Genomic DNA, 25735 nt, shown 5'->3' with positions numbered 1-25735 from the left:
CCTAAAGAGTGTCACAATAAACCCTTGAAGCCTGTACCTTTCATTTCCAATAAGCTTATTTGCTTCACTGACAAAAGCTGTGCTGGTGATGTGCATCAAGGCAATGCTGAAAGAAGGTGGCACCTGACATCTAACAACACTTAAAAACAAACACACAAACACATTTCTGTCTCAGACACACCTCTCCCACCCCTGTTTCCTCTCATAGCAACATAGAGACTGCCACATTCTTTCCACATTAGAAAGGCTTACCTCTAGCCTTTCCTAACTTCTTCCTACCTTATAAGCTATCTTTGCTCATGTTTATTTTGAAACTATTTCAACCACATAAAATGGCAATGGGTAAGGAATACACACTCATATATGTCATTCCTCAAGCAAAGCTTTCCAAGAAAAATAATAAGCCTCTTTTCAGGTATTTAGTAGGAAAAAAAAGAACACCCCCCCCCCACCCACACCCACACACAAAAAGCAAACAAAACTTTCCAAGGAAAAAAATCCTTGTATAAATTTGTCTATTTCATTACAACCAGGCATATTTTTGCTCAGTTATTTCTTTCTATTAACCCTTAAAAGTTATCAGCCAGAGTATCTGTGTTAGGCTGCCTCTAAGAATCCCATAGACCCCTGCGTCTTGGGGTTCATACCCTTATGTAATCCTCTTCACAGCGATTGAGTTGGATTTATTGACTCACTTCTATTACAGCAGTAGTGATGGGATGCCACTTCTAAGATTAGGTTATAAAAGACTAGAGTCTTGGGTGCTCTCTCTTGGATTGCTTACTTGAGGGAAAGTTAGCTGCTATATTGTATACAGTATCTCAGACAAATTGTCAAGTTAACTGGATAAAGATGGCGAGTTTCCTACTCAACCTGAAAACAGAATAAAATTTAGTTTTAATTCTGATATCTGCTCCATTTTGTAAGCCATTTTCTTCCGGGGTAAAAATCCCCCTATCCCAGAAATATGGTCACCAATTCCAAACATTTAAAAAAAACAACAAGGAAAGCTGAAACGGAAAACATAAATTAGCTTCATTTTGCCGTAATAAAGGTCATGATCTATCTATTGATGTGGAGAGAAACATCTGGGATCCTTGAAAATAAAAACTCCACTTGTTAAAAGAAGTAGATTCAATTATTAAATTACTAAATACATACAGAACCTAAAAATAAAAAACCTTTAAACGACTGAGGATTGGGATCCATTTGTGATTTCACCCAATTTTAATAATATTTAATTGGACACCCACCATATAAGAAACTAGAGCCCAGTCACAGAGAAACAAGAAATGACAAATTAAGAATTTGCCAAGTTTATAACCAAAATTTAACAGCTTAAGCAACTGGCAATCCATCATGACCTTAACTGTATGTGCTTGTATTCATGTTACTGGAAAGTATGTAAAGCGCTGAAACTGTGCCTATGCACCAAAAAAACCTCTCTACTTGAAAAGCAACACCTGGGCTAGAAGCGAGTAACATCTGCTGTTTCCCGGCTTTATTTGAGAGTGAAGTCAGGTCCTACCTGGGGTCCCAAGCTGACCTACACCCCAGTGACCTAGGAACACAAGGAACACACCTACTCCCGCCTTCTGACACGAATTCCTCACTTTAATTAGCCAGCACGGCTGTCACTCAAGGTGCTTTGCACTATCATTGGTCCCAAAGTCTCGCTGGATAGCAAGTTTCTGCCAACTGGCAAGCACCGGTTGTCATTATTTCCGAGAAGAAAAGTAGGGGTATACGGGGAAGAGAGGCAAGAACTCTGAAATATCTAGGGTGACGCCCTTACCTGAGCGACCTGCGATCCCCACCGCCGCCGCGACGAATCGGCCTCTGGGCGGGGGTTTTCAGCCAAAAGGAAAATTGCTCAGCCGGGAACGGGTGCCCAGGCCATGGAGAAGCCGGTTCAAACTTTACTTGTTCACGCCGGTAGGGGTGAGGTCGAGGAGAATCCCAGAAACAGCACCGGATCCCTCCGAACTCAGCGCGCCTCAGGCTGCAGCAGCCGGAGCGGCCGACTCTCCGAGTTTTGACGTTTCCTATTGTTGCCGGAAGTGACGTCTGGGTTCTGGGCGTTCAGGAAGAAGTATTTTCATCCCTTTTGTCTACGATTCGCCACAGAGTCCCGGTTTCTCACTTCGCAGTCTGAGCCCCTCTGAGCCTCAGAACGGGGCAGACTTCGAATCTGCACCTTGGAATCGCACTGGACGTGGAAAAGGCTCTCGGCAGGGTCAGTCTTCCCAGAGCTCTGGACGGATGTGCTGTGGAATCTGCAGCGGGGAATCCAGGGGCGTGGGGGACCCGGCAGCTTTGAAGGTCCTGCCGCGGTGCGTGGCGGGTCTCCACCCGCTGCTCCGAATACAAACGGTCGGCGCGACAAGCGCGCCCGGGCACCGGCGTCCGGCCGCAGAGACTCGTTCTTGGAGGCTGGGCTCCCGGGGCTCTCGCACTGCATATGCTACCGCCTCCTCTGCCCGTTGTGCGGGGCCGGAGGCCTTCGGAGCCCGTTCTCTGCTCGGCCGCTGCTGGGTGAGCGCGGGGGAGCCGGCGGGACTGCACCCGGGAATGGGCGGGGGTCCTTCTCTCCGCTTCCGTAACCGAGACCCCGGCCAAGGCGAGTGGCCAGGTCTGCCTTTTCATCCTTTTAAATCCAGTGGAGGGGAAGAGAGTCCTAGACGTGCCTTGCCCGTGAACCCGACTGGAATATCCTTTCGATAACGACGTCGTGGGAAGAGCTCATCCTCTCAGATCAGGTTGTGACTTAGGTTGGGAGTTCCTAGACGGCCCATTCCTCCTGTTGGAGTCTCTGAGCTCCTCGGAAATACTGATGAGAAGGAAGAGCTGAGAACAGTTGATGTTTGCCTTGCTTTGCATTTCCCTAGTGTTTCAGTGTTTCTCCACTTTCTTACAGGACTGTAGATTTTTCCCTTACTGTGAAAAAAAAAAAATCCATCTTGAAATGTGGATTCCGGAATTAGGGCTGTTGTTCTAAAATTATCCACAAACCTTTTAACGGTTTTATATGTGAACACAGCAATCCCGCAGTTATGTACTTGACCCTTACTCCCCGTTTCTCCCAATATTCTCCTCTCTTTGTTTTTGGTAGATAGTATTTAGCGTTATGAGCTGTCACAGACTCTTGGCCATCGACCATAATCAGTCGGTTTAGTTACTTCATTCTGAACAAAAATCGCTGAGTTCAGTGGCATTCCTTTGGGAGACATCATTGAATGACATCTAACAGCAGTGAGATTCAACTAGATGAAAAACCTTAAAATGCTGTTTTATACCATTTTCACCATGTCTCCTGTAATAAATTCAGTGGGGCAGATCTAATTAGTAGCAGAGACCGTCTTAATGGTTGAATCTGTGCTACAAGCTGAGTGATATATGCTTTTGCCTTTTGATTTCCTTTTATAAGGATTATAAAGCAAAGATGTTAAGTGATTTCTTAAGTTATTTTTCATGTCTGAAACTACTTTGTTAAAATGTGCACAAGTCCTAAGTTGGCTTCTTTTTAATGTCTCAATTTCTGGTGTTTTTCAGTTTTATAATAGGTAGTAGAGCCTTTCATGAAAATGTAGAGCAGTAACTAATTTTTTCTATAATACTCAATTTTTTTAATCCCTTTATTTTTTCTATCCTGTTTTATCACTTATCTTCTTCACCTGCAGATCCCAGCTGTACTTGTATCTTACTCTTCAAAGTATTTATTCTGCTGGTACTGAAGAGGATGTGTTCCAGGGACTTACTTTGTTGTCAGAAATTGCATTACCAGAGGTAGAAATAATGAGACATTGGGATATGTTACAGGACTTCAGAGACAGGAAGGATGGGAAGATACCATGAAGTGTTAAATAAAACAAAAATTCCATGTACAACAAAAAATGGAATATACATCTGAAAGGATTAAAGGAAATCTGTGGGAAGAGATAAAATTTATATTAAAAAGTTATAGAATGTCTTAGGAGAAAAGGTGCCGCTAGAAGAATTGTGTTACGATGCATGGGTCAGGAACTTCAAACAAGCTGAGACCTACTGTATTGGCCAGGGGCAACACCCAAGAATATGTATATTTTGCATTCAATAGCTAGATTAGTTCCCAGTTTGTCTTTCCCGGGAAAATAAAGGCTGGTCTTAGGAAGTCATCTTTAACTGCTTCTGTATGTACATAAATCCCCCAGTCATCCTAAAAGATGTTAAAGAAGGTTTACCCTTCTTGGCCAGTATATTGTAGAATGTGATTTTTAGGATCACTTCTTTTTTGTAGTTCCCTCCCATTTGACATTACTTGAAGTTCCCTCTGCCTAAAAATGTAAATGTTTAGTTGCAGTAGTTGATTGGCTGAAAAATATTGACTAAAACCCATGCATGAGCATGTATATTCAGTAACATGTTGTTTACCATGTTGATAAAGGAGCATGTATGTTCAATAACATGTTGTTTACTATGTTGATAAAGGAGAGGAGCCTTGGAAAAGGAAGATACTCTTTTCTGTAAGAGGAGGAACGGGTACAGAATTGGGTGGCCAGTGGCTTAAAATAGAAAGCTTACTAAATTCAGGATTTTGTGAATTGCTAGCCCACCTCTGGTTATGTATGGATTTAGGGAAGGTGTGTAAGAAGGTGATTTGTATCCTGGGCAACTGCTGGAATGTTGACTAGGGGGAAATGATCATACTAACTACTTTACCTGGTTTATGGATTGTTCTGTTTTGTTTTTAATGTCAGTGACTTCATTTTAGAGGAGCTGCATTCCCAGAGGATTCAATACTCAAGGTATTGTTATATGTTATTCCCCTTCTATGAAGTGTCCAGGACAGTTGCAAATACTAGCTATTTTTAAGCGCATTATTGAGCTTTGCCTCACTGGCTGATTGACTTACAGTTTAGAAGCCATTTGTCTCTTTCCGGCAAAAGTCCTTAACCATGTATTTACCTGTTTAGGTTAGGAACGTCCCTTGGGAATAACCTCATTTGAGCATCTAGTGAAAGCTGTACCCCAAGCAATAAAATGAGTCATTTAAAAATGTAATTCCATGGTATTATTTTCTTTGAGATTTAAAAAAATGAACCATTTAACTTACAATCCCAAATAGTGTTCATGTCTTTTGGTGCATATAAATGTACACATATATTCTGCTATTTGTATTCATTGGTGTCATATTCCTGTTTCATAGGCCCTAAGTGTGTTAGGAGATATCACTAATAAGTGTCCCAAAGTAATTGTACTAATTTTCTCTTTCACAGCGTTGTGCTCTGTTTCAGATGCTCTGCAGTCTCACATTTTGGATTTGCTTTGTAATGTCCTAATGATTAATGAGGTTGCACATCTTTTCACATTTACTTTTTTGTAAAGTTCCTGGTAGATCTCTTTGGTGTTTTTCTATTGAGCTGTCTTTCTTTTTCTTGTTACTTTGTAGGATTTTTTTAGGCTATGAATCTTTTTGTTGGTTGTATATATTGACAGTATAAATTTCCCCTCAGTGGCTTATCATTCCACTCTCTTAAGGGTATCTTTTGAAAAACAGAAGTTAGTAAGTTTAGTGTGGTTCATTTTATCAGTTTTAAGACAAGAAATCTTTCTACCTGAAAATCATAAAGATATTCTACTCTGTGATCTCCAGAAAGCCTGTTTGTCTTACAGTTTACATTTAGATCTTCACAAACTTGGAATTAATTGTGAAGGATGTGAGGTACCCTTTACATCAAGGGGTCAAGATTTATTTGTCCCATCTGGATGTTCAGTTGACACAGTACCATGTACTGAAAAAGACCATCCGTTTTCCAGGACTACTGTGCATCAGTTTTGGCATGAGTCTAGTGTCAATATATGCGTGGTCTATTTCTGTATGTTTTTCTGTTCCATTGTTCTGTTTGTAGATATTTTTAATAATTCTGAATTTAACTTTATAATGAGTCTCATTATCCAGTGGTTGAATTTTCCAGTTTTGATCTTCTCCAACATTGTGTTATTTATTGTTTATCTTTTGCAGATCTATGCCAATTTTGGAATCAGCTTGTCAATTTCCACCTTCAAAAAAACTGCAGGGAGTTTTGGGGAATCATGGGATGGAGGGAATACATTGAATTATAGATAAACTTATTGAGTCTTTAAATCCTTGATCAGGATGTAGACCTCTTATTTAGGGCTTCTTTAATTTATCTCAATAAAGTTTTCTGGTTTTTTGTTTTGAGGTCTTACAGATCTGTTTTAGATTTATTCACGTGATATTTGAGGCTAGTGAATTATTATACATGTATTTTTTAACGCATTTAAACATAATTTAGAAATTATTTGGGGAATACAGAGAAATACAATTGACATTTGTATATTGGCCTTCTGTCCAGCAACGTTGCCAAATTTATTTCTTTTGAATTCTTTCGAATACAATTATGTTGTCTGTGACTAATGACATTTTTATTTCTTCCTACCTCTGAATCCTTGCAGCCACGATCTCTGTAGTTTTTATTGCCTCTACAGTTTTGCCTTTTCCAGAATATCATAAAATGGAAACCAAGCAACCAAGCCTCTTCAGGCTGGTTCCTTTTACTTAGCAATATGCTTAAGGTTAATTCATATCTTTTTGTGGCTTCATAGCTCTTTCTTTATTGCTGAATAGTATCCCGTTGTATGGATGTATTAGTTTTTTTAAATCTTTACCTGGTGAAGGACATCCTGATTGCTTGCAGTTTTGGGTGATTAGGAACAGAGCTGCTATAAACATTTGCATGCAGGATCTTGTGTGTACATTAAAATTTCAAATCAGTTGGATAAATAACTATCAGCACAATTGCTGATTGTATGGTGCTTAGCTTTGTGAGAGTCTGCCAAACGGTCTTCCAAAATGGCTATGTGATTTGCGTTGCACCCACCAAAAATGAGAGCTCCTGTTGCTTCGTATCCTCATGAGCATTTGTACTGTCAGTTTTTTGGATTCTAACCATTGTAATAGATAGGCAGTGGTATCATTTTTTAAAATTTGTAATTGCTTAATGACATTTGATGTTGAGTATCTTATGTGCTTATTTGCCATCTGTGTATCTTCTTTAATGAGATTTTTTCAGACATTTTGCCCACTTTTAAATTGAGTTGTTTGTTTTCTTACTCTGACATTTAAGAGTTTTTTGTATACTTTGAAAACAAGTCTCTTATCCAGTATGTGTTTTGTAAATATTCTGTCTGTGGCCTGTCTTTTCTTTCCCTTAACAGCGTATTTTGTAGAACAACTCCATTTTTTTATGGGCTGTGCTGATATTTTCTAAAAACTCATTGCTAAACCTGGAGAATCAGAGGTATTTGCCTAGCTGAGCAAGTTATATATGTTGGGGGCGGGGGGGGAGGGGAAGCAGAGTGAAAATAAAAATGTAGGGTTTAGCAGCTTCTTATATGGACTTTCAAACAACCATTCTTATTTCAGGTCCCTGGCCTTACCCCTCAGCCTTTCAGAAGTCTCAGGGCCCCTCATTTCTGAACCTGTCTTGCTGTTGTTAGTTTCCTCCTAAATAGGAGGATGGGGTTGACCTGTTTTTGCTCTGCTAGGTTGGTTATCACTCATCCATCTGTTTTCCATCTTCCAAAATTTTGTTAACACATCCTTTGTCACATGGAATCCCCTCTAGTTTTCTTTACCCTAATGAGTATATACGGTTTCTAATCGTTTATTTTCATTTTAGTGGTGTTTAGAAAAGGGAATGAAGGGGACATGCATTTAATCAGCTGCCATATTTAACCAGCTGAATCCTGAATGTTTTTAACTCATCTATTTTTAGTTTTTAAGCGAACCATCTGACTTACAACTGGGTAAGTTCAGAGCCCTGGGAATACCGCCCAAATCCGTGCTAAATTTCTTAGTCTCCATTTCTTACTGACTTTATTATGTACCCTTTATAAGCATCCAAAATAGTCATTGATGGAGATTATTTTAGGATGGTATGTCTTCCCAAATGGTACTTTGTTGTACCATTGGGAGAGTATAATATCAGACCCATTGTAAGAAGGTGAACATAAGGCAAACTTATTTTTTGTAATGAAAAAATACTCAGGGGAAAAGCGCACCTGACATTCGGTACTAGACAGTAGTAGACCAGTAGGGAAGATAAATTAGGGGAGAAGTAGCTACGATAAATATGGTAAGTGTGTATGAGATATGAACAAAAGAGATTAGAGAAGCTTCAAAAATACAAAGAGTTAAACTGTTTCATGGATTTTTTTTTTAGGTGAAAAATTAGATAATTTTCAAAGCTGGATCTGAATTGAATGTTAAATAATGGCAACAGGTGACTTAAAAAGAAGCTTGCGGAACTTAGAACAAGTGCTTCGCTCGCTGAATTACCCTAGAGAGGTGGATTGTGTAGGGTAAGCTACAGTATCGAACTTCTTTGTATAATTTTCACTAATGATGTGAGGTAATATTTGACATGAGGAGAGTATCTAAATAAAAATTTTTATTGAGTCATTTTTTCCTTGAAATGACTAAGATATTTCAGAAAGCAGTTAGGAGATTGTTTCTAAGTAGGAATGAAAAATTCCAACTCAAGATATTTAAAACAACTTTTAGAAGTAGAAGCACAATATTGTCAGAATGTGTGGTCTCTGTACAACTTTGAATCTCATGGAAGTGTACTGGATTTCATTAGTTCTGTAATTTACCACCCTCACACATTTAGTTGGATGGTATTCCTCTTTGATTAGGAAGATTCTAGTTAAATAGATTTCTTATGACAACTTATACCATGCTTGAAGATTGTTCTTTAGCTATCACACTTAAACCTTTTGCTTTAGTTTCCACTTTCCAAATGTGACTTACTTGCCTTTGTAGAGTGTCACAATGTACATTTCTTCTCTAATTCTGCCAGTGTAATACAGTACTCCCATCATCTTCTATCCTTTGATACCTCTTTTTCTTCCTACCTGGGAATCACTGACTGATTAAATATTTCCCCACTAGAATGCATCCTGACATCTGGTGCTTTTGTTTAGTTCACTGCAGTCTCCCCACATCTAGAACTGCCTGGCACATCTTAGAAGCTAATTAGACGTTTATTCAATCAGTGTGTCAAGGGACAAGTCCAGATTAGGCATATGTTCAAGCAGTGAGTGAAACTGGGTTAAACCAACTACTCAGTAGAATCCTGGATGTTCTCAGTGTAAACTAGGAAAAGCTCACCAAGAGAAGGCTGCAAGTGAAAGGAATGTGAGGAGACTAGGGGAAGTTTAGCTCTGATGACTTATGAGCATCTTATGTGAGAAGCAGAAGGCATTCCCTAGTCTGCTCGCATGGTGTGTACCAATCATATATTGGTTCCTTAAAACAGGGAAATCTCTACTATCCAGACTTGCAGGCACTTAATCAGTTTGAGTAGCCAAGTTTTCTTCCCACTTTAAGCATTAACATTTTAAAAGACATTTTGGATAGGAATAATTCTAAAATATACTGATTATTCTCCTGTCTTCCGAGCACAGCATTCAAACACTTGATTTTCTTATTGACTCGAGTATCATTAAGAACAAGTTTAGATTAGCTTATAACACAGTATTGTCTGCAGGGTTTTTTGAGTCAGGTAACGCTACTTGCTGATGCTTCAGACTGCTCTCCCGGATCCAACACACACACATAAACGTTCAAAGACACCTCCACATATTTTGATTCTTTATATTTTTTTCCATTTTAAGATTTTTTTCTAACATCTGCTGGTTTTTGTGTTGGCCTGCCAATTTATAATACCTGTTTCTCTTACTGTTTCTAGTCTAAGTCCTTAGAAATCAGATAACCAAGATTTTTGACATTGTTTAACCTAGGAAGTATTAAATGCAGACCTGGCTGTTTTCTATTCATAATGTGCGTAAAATGGACAGATTTTGCTCTAAAAAAGTACTATTTCATTTCCTATTTTGAACCGTCTTATAGAGAGAGCATTTTGCCAGAGAGAAATTGCCAGAGCATTTTTCTCATTGGGTAAATTATAATTTTACCCATAAGCATAAAAGAGAAACAGTTTATGTTTGTCCTGAAAAAACAAAATATAATGTTATATTTGTTCTCTGCCTTATTTTAAAAAACTGGGCAGGAATGGGGAGATTTATGTACGTGTTTGAATTTTGTGGAAAATAAATATTTTAAGTAAGAACATTATTGCATCAGTTGAACAAATACTTCCTGTGCCTTGTCGTGAGAGAATCAGTGAAGGCACTTTTCCTTGACAAATAAAATCTGTGTGCAGAAACAGACATCTGTACAAGGCAGAGCGTCATGTGTGAGATACTTAACACCTGGGAAGTCATTCTGGGAGGATCCTTGTGGATCAGAAAGATGGCTTCATGGGAGGCTTGAGATTTGACTGATGATTCATAAAGAATGAATGACAGATAACTGAAGAGTAAGATACCTTTCTAGGCTGGAGGAATTTAGCTTAAGCTAATATGGTAGATTCCAAATGAGCCTGATGTCCAGGGAAGATAGTAAACTGGTCAGCCTAGTCACAGTTGACGCCTTTTCCAGCCCTGTCTTCCTCATCTGCAACTGAGAATTCGTAATAGTTTCCCTTTGCAGGTTTGTGATAAAGAGCAAATGAGGTAATGTGAGAAGTGTTTGCAAAACCATAAAGTCAACCTGCGCACTATAAGATGGTACATTCACTTTGTTAACAGGAGAAAATGGACTAGGCCAAATAAGGCGAAACTTTGGAAAGTCAATAAATACCGTGGTAAATAGACTGTTGGTACTAAAGAGTTTTTGTTTCATAGTTAATTTTGCTATACTGATTTAGAGGAGTGTATGGAATCTAAAGGGTCTTGTGCATCACCTAATTATTATGGCTGTCGTGTTAAATTATGAGTTATTGACAGCATTTCTTTTATTTCCTTGATTATCCAACTTTGTGGAAATAAGCTTATTAAAAATCTTTTTTTCCTAACAGTTTGGTAAAGGGAGATACAGCAGCCTCTCTGCCCATCATCAGCTATTCCCTTACCTCCTATTCACCTTATGTAGCAGAACTTCTGGTGGACTCCAATTTAGAGCTCATAGCAAAGAATGACTTGCGCTTCATAGATACCGTCTATAAGGTATTTTGAATTTATGAAACAATAATTCTTTCAGAAGTCACTGAATAGTTTTTTTAAGATTAATAACTTCTTAACTTCTTAAATATATGTAGCATGCATAGTTGACAGTATTTTCAGATGCATTTATCTCATGTAAATGCAGTCCCTGTTACAATCAAGATGCATTTCAAGTTTGCTTTAATTTTCATACTCTAATAAATATGATGACTGGTAAACATTTGTCATTTTTCATTTGCCTTTTTTATATCAAATTTTAGTAAAATTTGGTATACTGGCAGAAATTGGGGAGAAATGTGGTTTTATTGAGTAAAATTTGTGGTTCATATACTCGTGAGTTGATTTAGTTGTTTATAAGAAGGAACTACAACTTATGTTGGAACAACTTATGTTCCTTGAGGTCTTATTATTTACTCTGGTAATACTCTACCATGTCTTATTATTTACGCTGGTGTCTACACGTGTGCTGTATGTATCCTGAACTTAATTTCATGTTTGGTTTTTTCAGAACCCTACTTTGTATCATTAATTTTTGTTCATGTACTGTAGTTTTCTTAACCTTTTTAAAAAAATAGTAAAGCCCATTTAGCAAATTAAATCTCATTTTTTTCTTTTTTAAGTAGAGAGTTTGATGAAATGGTAGTTTTTATATATAATCTGTGTTTAATCTTCCCTTTTTTTGCCTCTCACCCCAGAAAGCTTCCATGGAAGCCTGAGAGGCACTTTTAGGAAATTCCAGGGTCCACAAATTAGGTTTTGAAAGTTATTGGTTTAATCTATTTCTCTCATTTTACACATGAGAAATCAAAACTCAGTAGCCTACTGACTTGTCTAAAAATCAAATCATGATTTCTATAAACAAATAGAACTGTGGTTTTCTGATATCTGGTATAGTAATCTTCTAGTGAGCTAAAGAATTGTTTTTGTTTGTTTGTTTTTGTTTTTTTTAGTACCTATGAGGATATTTGAACTTTTTGATGACCTGCTATCTTTTTCCATCTCTCTGGACAGCTCTCTATACTGTGGTACATCCCTAGCTACCTGCTTTCTACCTGTTCTCCTACTTGGTCAGGACTCACAGCACCGCTACAAGTTTCTTTAGTGCCCTTTATATAATGGCTTAATCCTCCCCTCTCTCCTCTCAAAAATGACAGTACATCCCTGACCAGGTGGTCATTTATCATTTTGGATTTTTGAAAGAAATTGCTTCCAATTATTGCATTGATCTGCTTCCTCCTTACAGCTTCTTCGTGATCAATTTAATTATAAACCAATCTTGACGAAAAAGCAGTTTCTCCAGTGTGGATTTGCAGAATGGAAAATCCAAATTATATGTGATATTTTGAATTGTGTGATGAAAAAGCACAAGGAGTTGAGTGGTCTTGAGAAGGTAATTTTATTAATAGATTTTAACTTTTGCTAAGTTTTGCTGTATTTTAATGTATAAAGTCAGTACCCTAGTCAGCAAATTAATGCGTAGTGCAGTTGCTGTCCCGTTCACAGTTCTGGGTAACCTTATAATGCCTGATGTTTGCTTTAAATAATTGTCACTTGTTTTTGCACATTTGTGACTAGAGCTACTAGTCTTAAACTAACAGTTCAAACATAATACATTTTCATCACTTTGTAGTTTTCAAAAGATATGTAGTCTCATTAGACTCGCATTATTTGGCAGTCACGTTTCATATGAAAATTTAAATGATAGAGGAATTTAATATATATATATATAGCATGCTTTCCCACACAATTTATGACATCTTAATGCCTTTTTTTAGACTCCATCACAACAAAGAAAAAAAGTCAGTTCTGCTAAGTCAGAACCTTGTTCAAGCGGTGAGAAGATATCTGCTGAACCTGTGGGCATTGATGTCACTGGCAGGTTTATGACTTCAGGAAAGGTGGGAAAATACAAAGAGAATGTGCCTGTGTCGTGTAGTGTTAAGAGTTATCTACCTAATCAATCCAATGCACAGGGTTCAGTTTTCTGACTAGCATCTGATGAAACATTCTGCTCAGACATTAGCATGTAAGGATTTTTAACAATGTATATCACATATTATCTGGGAACATTCCTAAAGTTATATAAGAACAGGGTAGAAATGTACAGTTGAACAGGCTTTCTCTTTCCATTTCTAGTCTCTAGTTCTGCCTCGTGCAATCATGAACATTTACACTTCATTACATATCTAGTCTTCCTAAAGACCCCCCCCCCCACCTTTACTTACAGTGATGGGTCATGGTTTACATACATTCATATTTCTATACCAGGACTGTGAATTATCCAGTGGTTGATAGTTCCTTAAATCTATAATCTGGTTTTGGGGTTGTGTTTTGAATATTTTCTCTTTGTTGGTGGATACCTTCCCTGCCCGTGTCCACTTCAAGCACCTGTGGCTGAATGAGTCCAGTGCATTTAGGGATAGTTTTTCTCCCTCCAAGGGAAAGTGAAGCCAAAATATTATTTTATAATGGTAAATATACTTTCAGCTGTCTCCCACCTGGGGCACACCCTTTGAGATTGAAGGATAGACTGCCAGATGAATAACTGATGTGTCATTAGATAAAGGATGTGAGTATTTTTTGGCTGAAGTAAAATCTGTGGAATTATTTTTCCCCAATTCAAAATATGAGTTATATAAACAGAATCTGTGAAGATATTTATACTTTATGCCATTATTGGAAAGTAGTGACATTTAACTGTAATAAAAAGGCTCTTATGTCAGTAACTTAAAAAAAAAAAATGCCTGTTTTGCTCTAGGCAATGAGCAAAAAATGAGAAAAGGAATGCAAGGGTCTTGTATCCTTTCCCAACTAGAATTTATCTGAACAAGGATTTTCTTACACTGATTTTTTTAAATCTTCATTGTGCTTAGCACAGGATTAGGTATACTGTATGGACTTACTAAATGTGAGTTAATAGAACTGAATGCACTTTTCAATCTTCTATTTCAGTATGGGGGCTGAGGAGTGATCTAAGTGTCCTAACAAAGAAAGATACACAATTTTAAGACATTAAACTTGTTTTTAATTTTCATAGAGCAAAGTTTCCTTTGTTAACCATCAAAATTTTATAATTTACATCAAATCTTTAATTATCAGAAATTTGAATAGGTATTAAAAGAATTCCAGTTTAGAAAAGTTGGAGTAAGTGCATTCCTTTGTTTACATGAAAAACCGAGTCAATACTGAAGTAAATCTTCTCGTTTCCCAGTGCCTGTCTGGAGTGCTAGTTGTGACTTCTGTCTCACGTGTGCTGCGTTTTCATGTTCATATGTAGATTGTCTGCAGAAAAGGAAGTAGGCAGAAGAGTCCTGCGTAAATGTGGGTTGACCTGTTGCCTTACTCTCAGGACTCGCCCTTTGATTGTTTTTGTTTTTTAAGGTCCGATGTTTTGTGATTTGTTTCATAGAAAAAGAAATTGTAATGAGTCCTACTCGTGTAAAGCCAGTTCTTGATTATATGTGAATAGTGTGTTAACCTTTTAAAAATGACTTCTTATGGGACATTTCAGACATTTACAGAAGCATCCATTCTGAGTTTCAGCAGTCTGTCAACTCTTTGCTAATTTTGTTTCATCTCAATTGTAACCACTTTTCCCAACATCTTTTCCCCCAAATCTGAAACCTTTTGAAACAAGTCCCAGACATGATTGAATAAACATTTCAATATTTTTGTAAAATATAAGAATGCTTTTTAAAAATCATGACCACAATTTTGTCATCACATGTAAAATGATATTAATAAGTTTGTAATATTTGGTGTATGCATATGTGGCAATTTAAACTTCTGTAAATCTTAAAGGGAAGATAGGATGTTTCTTTTGAAAAATTACTATGTGTGTGTTTAAAATAATTGTGGAGAACACGGAAGCATCTCTGACATGTTTTTCTCTGTGCAGAAGAAAGCTGTGGTGATCCGGCACCTGTACAATGAAGATGGTGCTAACATTCCTGAAGATACAGTAACAGCTGTCAATGAAGCATTTGATGTTCGTGACTTAAAGGCTGCTGAAGTAAAGATTCCTGAATTACAGGTTCCTGAAATTAAGTGTGAGCAGCAAGTAAGAATCTGGGACTTCTTTAACACAGGTCGATATTTCTTGCCTTGATATATACATGGTTATTTCAGCATCTAATCTTTGGAACATTTCTAGCCTTTTAAATTATTGATCATGGCATGTTACCTTTGTTACCATTACTTAAGAATCAATGTCTTACTGAATATAATTCAAAAAATACTATTTGCTGCTTATGTTTAGGGTCCTAGGAGAGATGCCATGGGTGATGCAGAGATGAGTAAGACATAGGACTTGACTTCAAGGAATTTACAGACTAGAGAGAGAGAGAGAAAGAGAGATACTACTTTGTTTGTTGCAGGTTCTTTACCACCTCTTCCCCATATTGATGAATGGAAAAAAATGGTGCATTACCGCCTTTTCATTTTCTTTTTAGGGCCCTGGCTGTCCTTTGTGCTCTCTCTCTCAGAATATCATTGCTATTACTTTATTGCCACAGACCCCATTATAGTGTCTAGTCTCTACTGCTTCTGTTAAAATTTCTATTTCTGTCTGTCTTCTGTGTCTTGTGACTTCTGTACATCTTGGTATTCAGTTGGCATTTAAAAACTACCAGATGACCATTAGGCTTATTTCCTGTTTATAGCAAATGGAACGATCTCAATGCACTCTTATTTCACGGTCATTTCCTCTTAGCTTTCTGCTAGATCTAGTTATAAGAAGCTAGTCACAGCTTTACTGTATGAAGTGATACTGTTCTGAGAGCTTTATGCAAATTAATGCATTTAATCTTAGAAGACCCAAATGAAGTTGGCACTCTTGTCATCTGTTTTTTTTTCTGATAAGGAAATTGAGGCATCAGGGGCATTTCACACGAGCTAGTTTAAGTGTCCAAGGTGTCTACCTCTAGAAGCAGCACTCTTAACTCTCATGCTGTCCTGCCTGTTGTAACTAATGAAACAACACAGTGGAAATAGGAATACATTGAATTCCTGGAATTTTAGTTTGTGTAATATTTTTAATCTTTCTAATCATTGTAGGATACGGAAGTCAACCCTGAGATTATTGCACTACAGACTATGCTTGCTGAATGCCAAGAAAAGCTTAAGAGACTGACTTGCATGGAGAGCAGATTAGAATCTTTGGAAGAAAAGATGAAAGGGAAAGTGATGGTGAATGAAAAAACCTGGGCTAATCTCCTAAGTCGTGTCACTCTTCTTGAAACAGAAATGCTTTTATCTAGAAAGGTATTTTCTTTCCTTTTCATTTATAGAATATCTCGGATACAATAAAGTATTTCTTTTATTCATTATTCTCTTATTTGGAATGCTAAATAAGAGAATATTGAGGTAATGGAACGTGTTTAGTTGGAATGAAGTCCTGTTTAGACACAGCCTGTTGGGTGGTGGTTGTTGGGGCTATTGCTTTTCTCCTCATCAAATAAGATAATCTGACAAACTTGTAAGCTGAGCTTTTAGAGACAGTTATATCATTTTCTGGCCCTAGGCTGTCTTTCATTCCTTCCTAGAAAGTTAGTAGATTCAAGGTTTCTCTCTCCTTCCACATTTAAAAGATCATTTTTTATATGTAGGGATACTTATGTTTTGCTTGTAAATAAAATAATCAGAAGTATTTAAGTATTTATTATGTCATCTGTATATTTTATCCTTAGCAGTAAGAGTATAAAATGAAAGCGTCTCTTTTTATTTTATTCTAAATACTAAACTGTATTATTCCAGAATGATGAATATGTAGAGTTTAATGAGATGGATGGAGACTGTGCCTCTAGTAGCAACATGGATAGTCTCAATCCGGGTAAGTTCTTGGTGTATTGGAATTAGTGATATGGTTAGGAGTTTTCACAAAAATGTTTTTATAGTATGTGGTCATTTTAATATCCTCAAACCTTATTTTTTTAGAAATTGCAAAGCTCCTAAGAATAAAGAAAATCTCAAACTTACAGACTATAAGTCAAGGATTACTAGAAAAGCCAACTTCCATGTCTTACATGCAGTAGTTGAATAAATTCCAGTGTACAAAATTACAAACTTTTAGAGATGTTTTGCTCTTTTAATTGCAAAGTGGTTTACAATAATAAATGGACCTCCAAAGTTTCTAATTTAAACTTAAGTAGTAGCTTTCACATATGTAAATAATATGTGTGAGAGGGAAAAACATGTTAGTCAGTAACCTGTAAAGTGTTAACAAGCCTCTTGCATTTCAGCAGTTCCCTGATGAAATGAGAAGGACTTAAAATGAGGACAGCTCTTCTCTGTGTCACTTAACTTCACTAGGCTACTAACATTTTCATTGTGACTGGGCAGCAGGGATGAGATTTCTGCTGATGAGATTTCAGTGACAGCTTTTATTTTTATTTATTTATTTATTTTTAATTAATTTTTTATTGGAATATAGTTGATAACAACTATGTTAGTTTATAGTTGATAACTATATGTTAGTTTCTGCTGTACAAATGAATGAAATGAATCAGCCATACATATACATATGCCCACTCTCTTCCAGACTCCATTCCCACATATTTTTTTGATTCTTATGCTTTTTGAAAAGACTAATGTCTAAATTTTGTCTCGTGTTTGTAATTAAATCATATTTGCAGAATAGATATTTTCTCCAATTGAGAATTCATAATGAAGTTACATTTTTAAATCTTCGGGTGTTTGACCTCATTAAATCTTTCAGGTACTACGTATATGACAATTTAACAACACATTGTAGTGCTGACTGTGGGCCTGCACTGTTCCAACTGCGGTAGTAAAAAATTTAATTCTCAAAGCGAGATAAGTGCTATTATTATCCATATTTTATAGGTGAGGGAGTGAGATGAAATAACCGGGAAAGGCCACACAGCTTTTAAATGATGGGACGTGTTTGAATTGAGGCAGATTAGCTTTAATATTTTCTCTTCAACACTACGTATGTAGTGCATGTGCCAGTTTCATTGCACAGAGAACAGTTTCAGTAGTTAGGTTATTAAATATAATTGTTGGAGATACTGTTTCTGGCACTAGATTTATTATAGACCACAAATTTCAGATGTGGTAAAAGTTGACTTTTTTCCATTTATCATTCATTCATTACTCAACAAATTTCAAAGCTCAACTTTAAGATCGTTGAGAGCAAGAACTTTATCTTATGATCTGTCTAGCATAATGTCTGTGCTTCTGTCCCCAGTATCTATCTGTACATTGTGGAAATCAAGTTTTTATGCATTGAAGGAATACTGAATGCCTGCTATTTGCTAAACATTGCCTCTTGCAAGTTCGGTTTCTCCTGTTTGGGCTTAGTACTTTTTAAATAACGTGTTACAGAACATAGTTTTAACCCATTAGTCCTATGCTAAGACTTACAGTGATGAGCAGATAAGACAATTGTCTGAAATGGATTATAGATTATGAATGAGTTGAATACCAGGTGTCAAAAAATTTATAATCTGACCCTGATCAGTTAAGAGTCAAATTTGTAAAGCCTTACACATGACACTTTTACCTATGCATGCTACCTGGAAGCAGAGGGTTTGACTTCCTTTTGATGTTGAGAGCAACAGTTCACCAGTCTGATCTTAGGGTCGTGTTATGTTGGGAATGGTTTTTGTGAAGTTCTTGCCGATGAGTAAGTAGATGAATGGCACAAACAGGCAAAAGCAGTAGACAGAAAAGACTGTGCCTCCATGAGAGACAAAAATCCTCCCGTGGTAACACATTGTACCCTGGCTGAGGCTGTCTCAGTAGGGCCAGGCTCACAGTAACACTGTGTAAACCAGTTTAATTGGGTACCCGATTTTTTTTTTTTTGCCTTTTTGCGCCAAATGTAGCATGACTAGAAACGTAGGGCTTATGGCATTGGTTGGATAGGAACTTGTCTTATCTGTGATGTTCTGTAATCAATTTGGTTGTAGGAAAGACTTGCCATCATTTTGTTGAATAATATCAGGATACTGGAAATGGAAAGTTGTTCATTTCTTTAGAGAAATAAATCTGTGGATTTAAGCAGTTTTTTTAAGCAGTTTTTTCCATACGTATCAAGTCAGGGTAGAATGTTTCTTGATTTTTAGGAAGTATATATAGTTGGTTTTAGTAATAGCTGCCACCATTTTAAGAAAAGAATATACATGGATCAGTAGCTTATACTTAAAAGTACATTAACCTGCATATTCAATTGATTGTTACCATGAGAGAGATAATATTCCTTTTTGTGATTTTTTTATCGGCCAGCTTTTATGATCCAGATCTCCATATGCAGGTCATTATCCTAAAAGAATATTAAAAACTTATCTAGACCTATACCAATAGCCATTTTATATTGAGATGTTTATTTTTCTTCCCTCTGTACATAAAATTTTAGATATTTGACTCTACTATGAAAGGAAAAGGTAATCTAAAAATTAATTTCTCCACAGATAGAAAAAGCAAGGAGGAAAGGCAAGCAAATATTCCTTTGTCCTCTGGCTATAGTACGGTATCATCAGATTCAACTCCCAGAACCTCAACTGTTAATTACTGTGGTTTGAAAGAGATTTCAGAGGTAAGAGGAACCGGCAACCACTTAGGTGATTTCCTTTGTAGGGTCAGGAGAACAAGCAGGCATTAGATTTAGTTGTAGATGCCACTGGCTAGAAAAATAATGAAACTGTAAATCTTAATCTCATAAAAATTCTTTGTGATAAATAAACAGTACTTAATGCAGTGTTTTAGACTGTGTTTTATATGTTCACGGTCCATCTTTGATTATGGTTTACTTTGAGAAATCGCCTAAATTTGTTGCTTTTTAAATTAAAGGAAACAACAATCCAGAAAATGGAAAGGATGAAAAAAATGTAAGTAACAGAAAGGGGCAACAGAAATTCATTTCTCTGTAGGGAATTGTGTTGGATTGCAGCATGTAAAGAAAGTGCATGTGTGTTTCAAACCGTGAAGGTCTCTCAATCAGGTGTGGAATTTCCTTCAAGACTCCAGTGGATAATAAATCCACCTACAGTTATGTGTTTGTGAGATGAGTCACTGCTTTTGTTTCCAACAAGGGATGTAAAACATTATTAGTGGAGTTAATTGCAGATTAAAGAGTGCAGTGATATTTTTGATTAATCAAGAAGTGATCTATTTTTGATAACTACTTGATGAAAATATTAAATTATGTATGTAGATGGACGGTTTGGAGACATTTAAGTATTGTGAAAGTATTGCTCGTCCTTTTCAGAAAGTTGTTGGTATAGTAATACTAAATATACTTTCATCTAGTACCAATATGAAATTACATGATTTTGTTAAAGAGCAGTTGAAAGAAAATATGAAATGAAATTGTATAAGATTATCATGCAGCCTACTACTTTAAAAAACTATAATTTTTTTTCTGGAAATTTGAAATGTGCTGAAATAACTTATGCTTCAAGAATTAAAGACTCAATTGACTCTAGTTGTTTTTCCTCCCCTTCTGGCCATAGTATACTTATTAACAGTAACTGTACCTAGAAATAAGCACTGAAATTTATTTAAGGCTCAAAAATGTAACTTCAACAACCTAAATCCTGTGCCTCACTATGAATTAGTTATTTACTTAATATATTATTTATTTATTATATTTCAGGTTTGAAGAAACTGCAGAGTTATTGAAATGTCCAAATCACTAATTATAGAATTTTCTGCATGAACTTCTCTAGGACTTTGGCTCCTGTACATGTTGTATATTTTAAAGAGTTCTCTATGCAAGTTTAATATACTGTAATATTTTTGTTAGAATTTGAATCCGATTTGGTATATTAGCTTTTTCATCCAATATTCAATAAATACTTAAATATTTTTGCACTATGATTATATTGCTTTACTGTTTTACTATTCTTAGGGAAACTTAGGTGCCAGTACATTTCTTTTACAGCGTGAAGTCATTCCAGCACTGTATTTTTGTGTTGACATTTGTTGGCAGTGTGCTAAGTAATATGTTTTTTAAAGTACAGGCTTGAGGACCATGGTTTACATCCTGTTGGAAACTCTCCACCTGGGACTTGCATATTGTCCCCAGGAGGCTCTCATACATACCATCTTGCCATCTGTACTGACGAATATGTTGTAATGAAAAGTTTAAAATGCTCATTGAAATTGAAATAAAATGAAAATACAACTATTTCATGCTCAGTCAAAAGGTAGCAACACATTTTCAGTTAATGTTGAGGAAGTAAGGGCATGATTCTCCTTTTGTATTTGGAAGCAGGTTGGACAGTTGTGAAAATGTGTTGAGTATTTTTAGTGCTTTATTCTGTAACGTATTTTAACACCAGCAGCTCAGACACAGGTGGTGGCCATCCTGGATTACAAGATACACAGTGAGTTTTTTTTGTTTTTTGTTTTTTTAAATGATGGGAAGTTATATATTTTTCTAGAGAGAGAAAAATTCTTAGAGGAAGTTAAATTAAGAGAAAAGTGAAATTCGTTTTAAATTACTACATAAATTCTTTTATTTATTCATATGTTTATATAAATGTAATTTGGTGTTTGTCACATTTGAAACATTAATAGTAAGTTAAAATTCTAAGTAGAAATAACTTTTAAGAAAGCATTTATGCAGGTACATGTGTAGTCATCGTACTTTAAAATTATGAACTTTTGAAATTAGCATACAACTTTTGAATTTAGTAGTCAGTGAATATATCTAGAATTAATGAATCCAGTTAGCTTTATTTTTTTAATTACCAAAAATTATAAATCAAGAGATTTTGAAAGAAACTACTTTATCAATTAAACTTGTAAAAATTCAGTATCAGCATGGAATTGTAGCACCACCTTGTGGTTTATATGCCAGTATTTTACCTTTTGTTAAGACGTGATTTCCTGTAAAACATAGGATCATATTTTCCCTTTGGAAAAACTCAATTCCAATTTTAAAAAGAAGTGTTTTTGAAATTTTCTTTTTGTGCAAGAGAGAAGAAAAAGTCATCTTCTTTTCTCATGGTCTCTTTTTCCCCTCCCTCTCTTATCCTCTGTGTAGTATACTCGTACACATATACCAGTTAGATGATTTTAAACATTTAAAATTTCCTGATAAACATTAAGTGTGCCAAATATAAGTTTCTATTGAAAATACCAGTAAAAGGTGTCTTATATTATGTAGTGGAAACTTGGAATTCAAATTTTTTCATACTTTTATCTAACAACTTAAACAGGAACTAGTGAAGTCAAGGCATAACACCACCGTACAGTTATACTTACAAAGAATCCCACTGTACTACTTTGACAACGTAATCTTTGGGGAAAAAGAAAGCAAATCTGACTTCATTGAAGTTATTGAAGAGAGAGCAATTATTTGTTATTCTAGCTCTCTTAGAAATAGTAGAAAAAATTTTCCCTCATAAGTAATTAGTAGTTTGTAACCATAAACCAGCCCCTTTGATTAACTGGAAGGTCTTGAAAAGGTAAGGGAGGGGAGTCCTGGAGAGAATATTTGGAGCTACATAGTTAATTAGAATTTTCTCTAATTCTATCCCCTTAATTCTCCCATAAGTGGAATGAAAGGTGTGTATTACACTGCCCGCAAAGGCGTCAGCAGCTGGTGCGGCCCTGCCTGTACTAGGTGCCGTGAATACATCTGGATAGCGATCCAGTAGAAACACTAAGAATGTGTAAGGCCAAGTAAGAAGATGTAATGTCAACTATATGAAAATTCTAGGCAAAGCTAAGGACTATTAAGTTGGAGAAAGTAGTTCAATATTTGTTTGTTTGTTTGTTTTACTCTAACACTTTGTAATGTAATGTTTTAACATGTAACACGTTCCCTAAAAAATAAAACTTCAAGCCTTTGGAGCTGCGTTTCATGCTGCTCATTCCTCACAGCTTTACATCATTGACAGGCACTTGGGGAAGCATTAAAGAGCAAAAGAACCTTGTCAATTTTACAAGCTACAACACTTTTTGAGCTCCAATAACATTATAGATTTAATTTTTACTTTTTAACAACCCCCAGGTTCATCTAGTGAAAATGTCAGGTTTCTTACACTACTCACTCAAAGAGTGAAAAAAGACAGCAGTAGCGACACTGAGAACGTGCAGATTTATTGGGGTGGGAGGGGATTTTTTAAAATCCATACTCATTTTATCATGATTTTTATTGATATCTGATACTTGTAGGAATGGGGACTGCATAGTATATAGGTCTTATTTTTCTCTGAAGTCCACTAAATCACTAATAAAATTTATTTGATTTAAAAAGATTTTCATGCAAAGTATTCAACTCAGCAATTTAAAGTTAAGAACAGAGCACTTATTCAATAAGTATCCCAAATGTATAAATTGTTTGAATTATATATTATGGATGGGTATTAATAAAAAGAAGAGAATCATAATTTTAATTACCCAGAAAGGTTGAAAGGTGGGAATGAGAGTGGTCGGAAGGCTGAGTATTTTGGAATAAGTTCTAATTTGTAGATAAAATCCTTCAGTTCGCGTGAATCGCTGTGTACGTGGAGCGAAATCAACTTATTAAATCGTGGGGCGGAGCGTTTCAGTTTGTTTGGTGTTGAAATCCTGGAAGGCACATGAGTTTTGATTGTCTCTGTGGATTGGCCTCTCTTAAATTGTGCTTTTGCTGAGGATGCTTTTGCTATTTCTTTTGAGAATGACTTTCCCTTCCATCTGGAAAATTTCTGTTTATCCTCCAGGACACTGTACCTTCCTTGGAAAGACTTTACAGAAGCCAAATTATGTACTCTCTCTTTGCTGCTTTAGTGCCTTGTGTCTATTTTTCATACCAGTTTCATAGCTATTTGTTCATACGAAGTTAATCTCCATTACTTATGATTTTGAAGTTTTTGGTTTTCAGTCTTTCTTCCAATGTTTATTTCCCCTAGTGCTTAGCATTTGTTCAAACTAAGTGGTACTTAATATTTATTTGTTGCCCGAATGAATATCAAATTATAAATTATAATCAAGTTTTCCTGATAAGTAAGATTTTATCAAGTTGAAAGCTGTGGTCTGCTCAGTCCTGCCATATCCTTTCTATGGAAGGAATGTATTGACAGAAGAAAGATATAGTCAGTATACATTCTAAAAAGGGCTATCATACCTTATATGTATGCTAATGAATAAATTTAGAATGACGCTTCAAGTGTTTACTAGGTGCCAGTCAGTGTTCCAGGCACTGGCCTGAGCAAGAGTACAAGATAAACGTGATTCCTGTTCTCACTCAACTAACAGCTGAGCCCGAAAGACAGCTAAGCAATAACAAGTGTCTAGTAAGTTCTGAAAGGGAAGAATGATGCATCTGAGGAATCTGGGATGGAGGAAATGGTGTTAACCTGAGTCTTAAAGGATGAACAGGGGGGTAGCCAGGGAAGAAGGGGTAAGCAAAAGGTCTAACATGAAAAAATCAAAGGCTGGAGAGGAAAGCCATTTGGAAGAAGCTCACTGGGGCGGACATGCTGAGTGTGCATAGGTGTGGGAAGAGGGCACAGTGGCTAAAGATCAGTTTATACAGGTTCCAGCAGAATATCAACCAGATTTGAGTTTTTGAAGAATTTGTTTTAGTGCTTTAGAAGAATGAAGAAGAGGTGGCACAGCGAGAGGGAGAGGAACCATTTAGGAGAAAGAGATGGTAAAGGTGACTCAAATTACGATGACAGAGGCGATGGAGGGAGCTCATGGGGTTTGAGAGAATGTATTTCTTCCCGTGAAGACTGTCTTAAATAAGAAGCTCAGTAAGTCCAATTTAAGGACTGTTTGACTTAGTATCTGCATTGGTTGATGGGAATAGAGGGATACTGCACTAATGTTTAGTTTAATACCTTACCTAATTAGTCCTGGATCTACAGTCTTATTAGAAATACATAATCCTGAGCCTCTCTCTGGACCTACTGAGTCAAATTCTGCATTGCACAAAGAACCCAAAGTAATTTGTAGCGACCTTAAATTTGAGGAACCCTAATTTACATTTACATACCTCTTTTATTATCATAATCAACATTTGATCTGAGCCTTCAAATTCAGATTCTTTTGAGTTGCTTTCATCTAAATACAACTTTTTGTAGTCCATGTTCAATATGTTGGACACTTTCCCATTTGAACGGATGGTTTTAAGCTTTTGAGTGCATTTAGTGAAATGTTTTTAAAACTCAGCTGGGTTACATATAACTAGGAGTTAAAACATCCTTTCTCTAAAATTAGCTATAAACTTTGTGGAAATTAATGTTTGGTGTCTCATCAGTAATGATCCTTCACTAAGCAGGTGCAGAACATGCCAGTATCTTCTGTCTGAAATATCTACACGTATGCTGAGAAATTTCCTAGTTTTTTACCTTTCTTATGTTGCACAAAGTATGATGGGCAATCTTCTGCATATGTAGACACTTTTCAGTATTATGTCACAGAGTCACCTTTTTGAAATCATGGAAAGTGATTATTAGGGATCTGTATTTTACAAGTAAATTAATATTCAGTGATACTTGGTCTTACGAATGTTTTTGTTTGTTTTTGGCTGCACCGGGAGGCTTGCAGGATCTTAGTTCCCCAACCCGTGATTGAACCTGGGCCTCTGGCAAAGAGAGTGCCGAGTCCTAACCGCTGGACCACCAGGGAATTTCCTTATGAATATTTTTTAAAAAACATTTATTAAGTACAGCCTAATTTGAGAAGTGTTAAAATGAGAGAGGAA

At 36.3% G+C, this 25735-nt stretch overlaps 2 protein-coding genes across 10 annotated transcripts in view; one reads left to right on the top strand and one right to left on the bottom strand.

Annotated features, from left to right (window-relative positions):
* FBXO8 (F-box protein 8) overlaps window positions 1–2042 on the bottom strand; it is a 36512-nt gene extending 34470 nt beyond the window's left edge. Inside the window, exon 1 of the mRNA XM_057724760.1 lies at window positions 1796–2042. The gene's annotated coding sequence lies outside the window, so the exon portion shown is untranslated. The remainder of the gene's footprint in view (window positions 1–1795) is intronic.
* A 75-nt stretch (window positions 2043–2117) lies between these two features.
* Window positions 2118–22879, top strand: CEP44 (centrosomal protein 44). Of its 9 annotated transcripts, XM_057724508.1 has the most exons (13): window positions 2545–2759; window positions 3681–3786; window positions 4737–4784; window positions 10926–11073; window positions 12314–12460; window positions 12846–12968; window positions 14969–15130; window positions 16126–16332; window positions 16825–16900; window positions 19503–19627; window positions 19882–19919; window positions 21375–21419; window positions 22595–22879. In XM_057724508.1, the coding sequence occupies exons 2-13, from the start codon at window positions 3740–3742 to the stop codon at window positions 22695–22697; spliced, it is 1269 nt and encodes a 422-aa protein (XP_057580491.1). In that variant the 5' UTR covers window positions 2545–2759; window positions 3681–3739; the 3' UTR covers window positions 22698–22879. The 9 variants fall into 9 exon arrangements, 6 of the variants coding, with proteins under 6 accessions (XP_057580490.1, XP_057580492.1, XP_057580494.1 ...); XR_009051544.1 differs by lacking the exons at window positions 2545–2759; window positions 3681–3786 and adding an exon at window positions 2118–2535 and having other exon boundaries at window positions 20687–21419; window positions 22595–22637; XR_009051546.1 differs by lacking the exons at window positions 2545–2759; window positions 3681–3786 and adding an exon at window positions 2118–2535 and having other exon boundaries at window positions 19507–19627; window positions 22595–22635.
* Window positions 22880–25735: the final 2856 nt, after the last annotated feature.

The sequence above is a fragment of the Hippopotamus amphibius genome, chromosome 2, assembly GCF_030028045.1.
Source record: "Hippopotamus amphibius kiboko isolate mHipAmp2 chromosome 2, mHipAmp2.hap2, whole genome shotgun sequence".
Taxonomy (NCBI): Eukaryota; Metazoa; Chordata; class Mammalia; order Artiodactyla; family Hippopotamidae; genus Hippopotamus; species Hippopotamus amphibius.
This window is presented reverse-complemented; position numbering and strand designations above follow the sequence as displayed.

What these genes read in the sequence shown, in the direction of transcription:
- CEP44 (XM_057724507.1), top strand. Translation starts at nt 2,462, where the DNA reads ATGCTACCGCCTCCTCTGCCCGTTGTGCGGGGCCGGAGGCCTTCGGAG. An exon ending in AGTTGAGTGGTCTTGAGAAG is followed by an intron (nt 12,461 to 12,845) that starts GTAATTTTATTA and finishes GCCTTTTTTTAG; the next exon opens with ACTCCATCACAACAAAGAAA. An exon ending in AAATGCTTTTATCTAGAAAG is followed by an intron (nt 16,333 to 16,824) that starts GTATTTTCTTTC and finishes GTATTATTCCAG; the next exon opens with AATGATGAATATGTAGAGTT.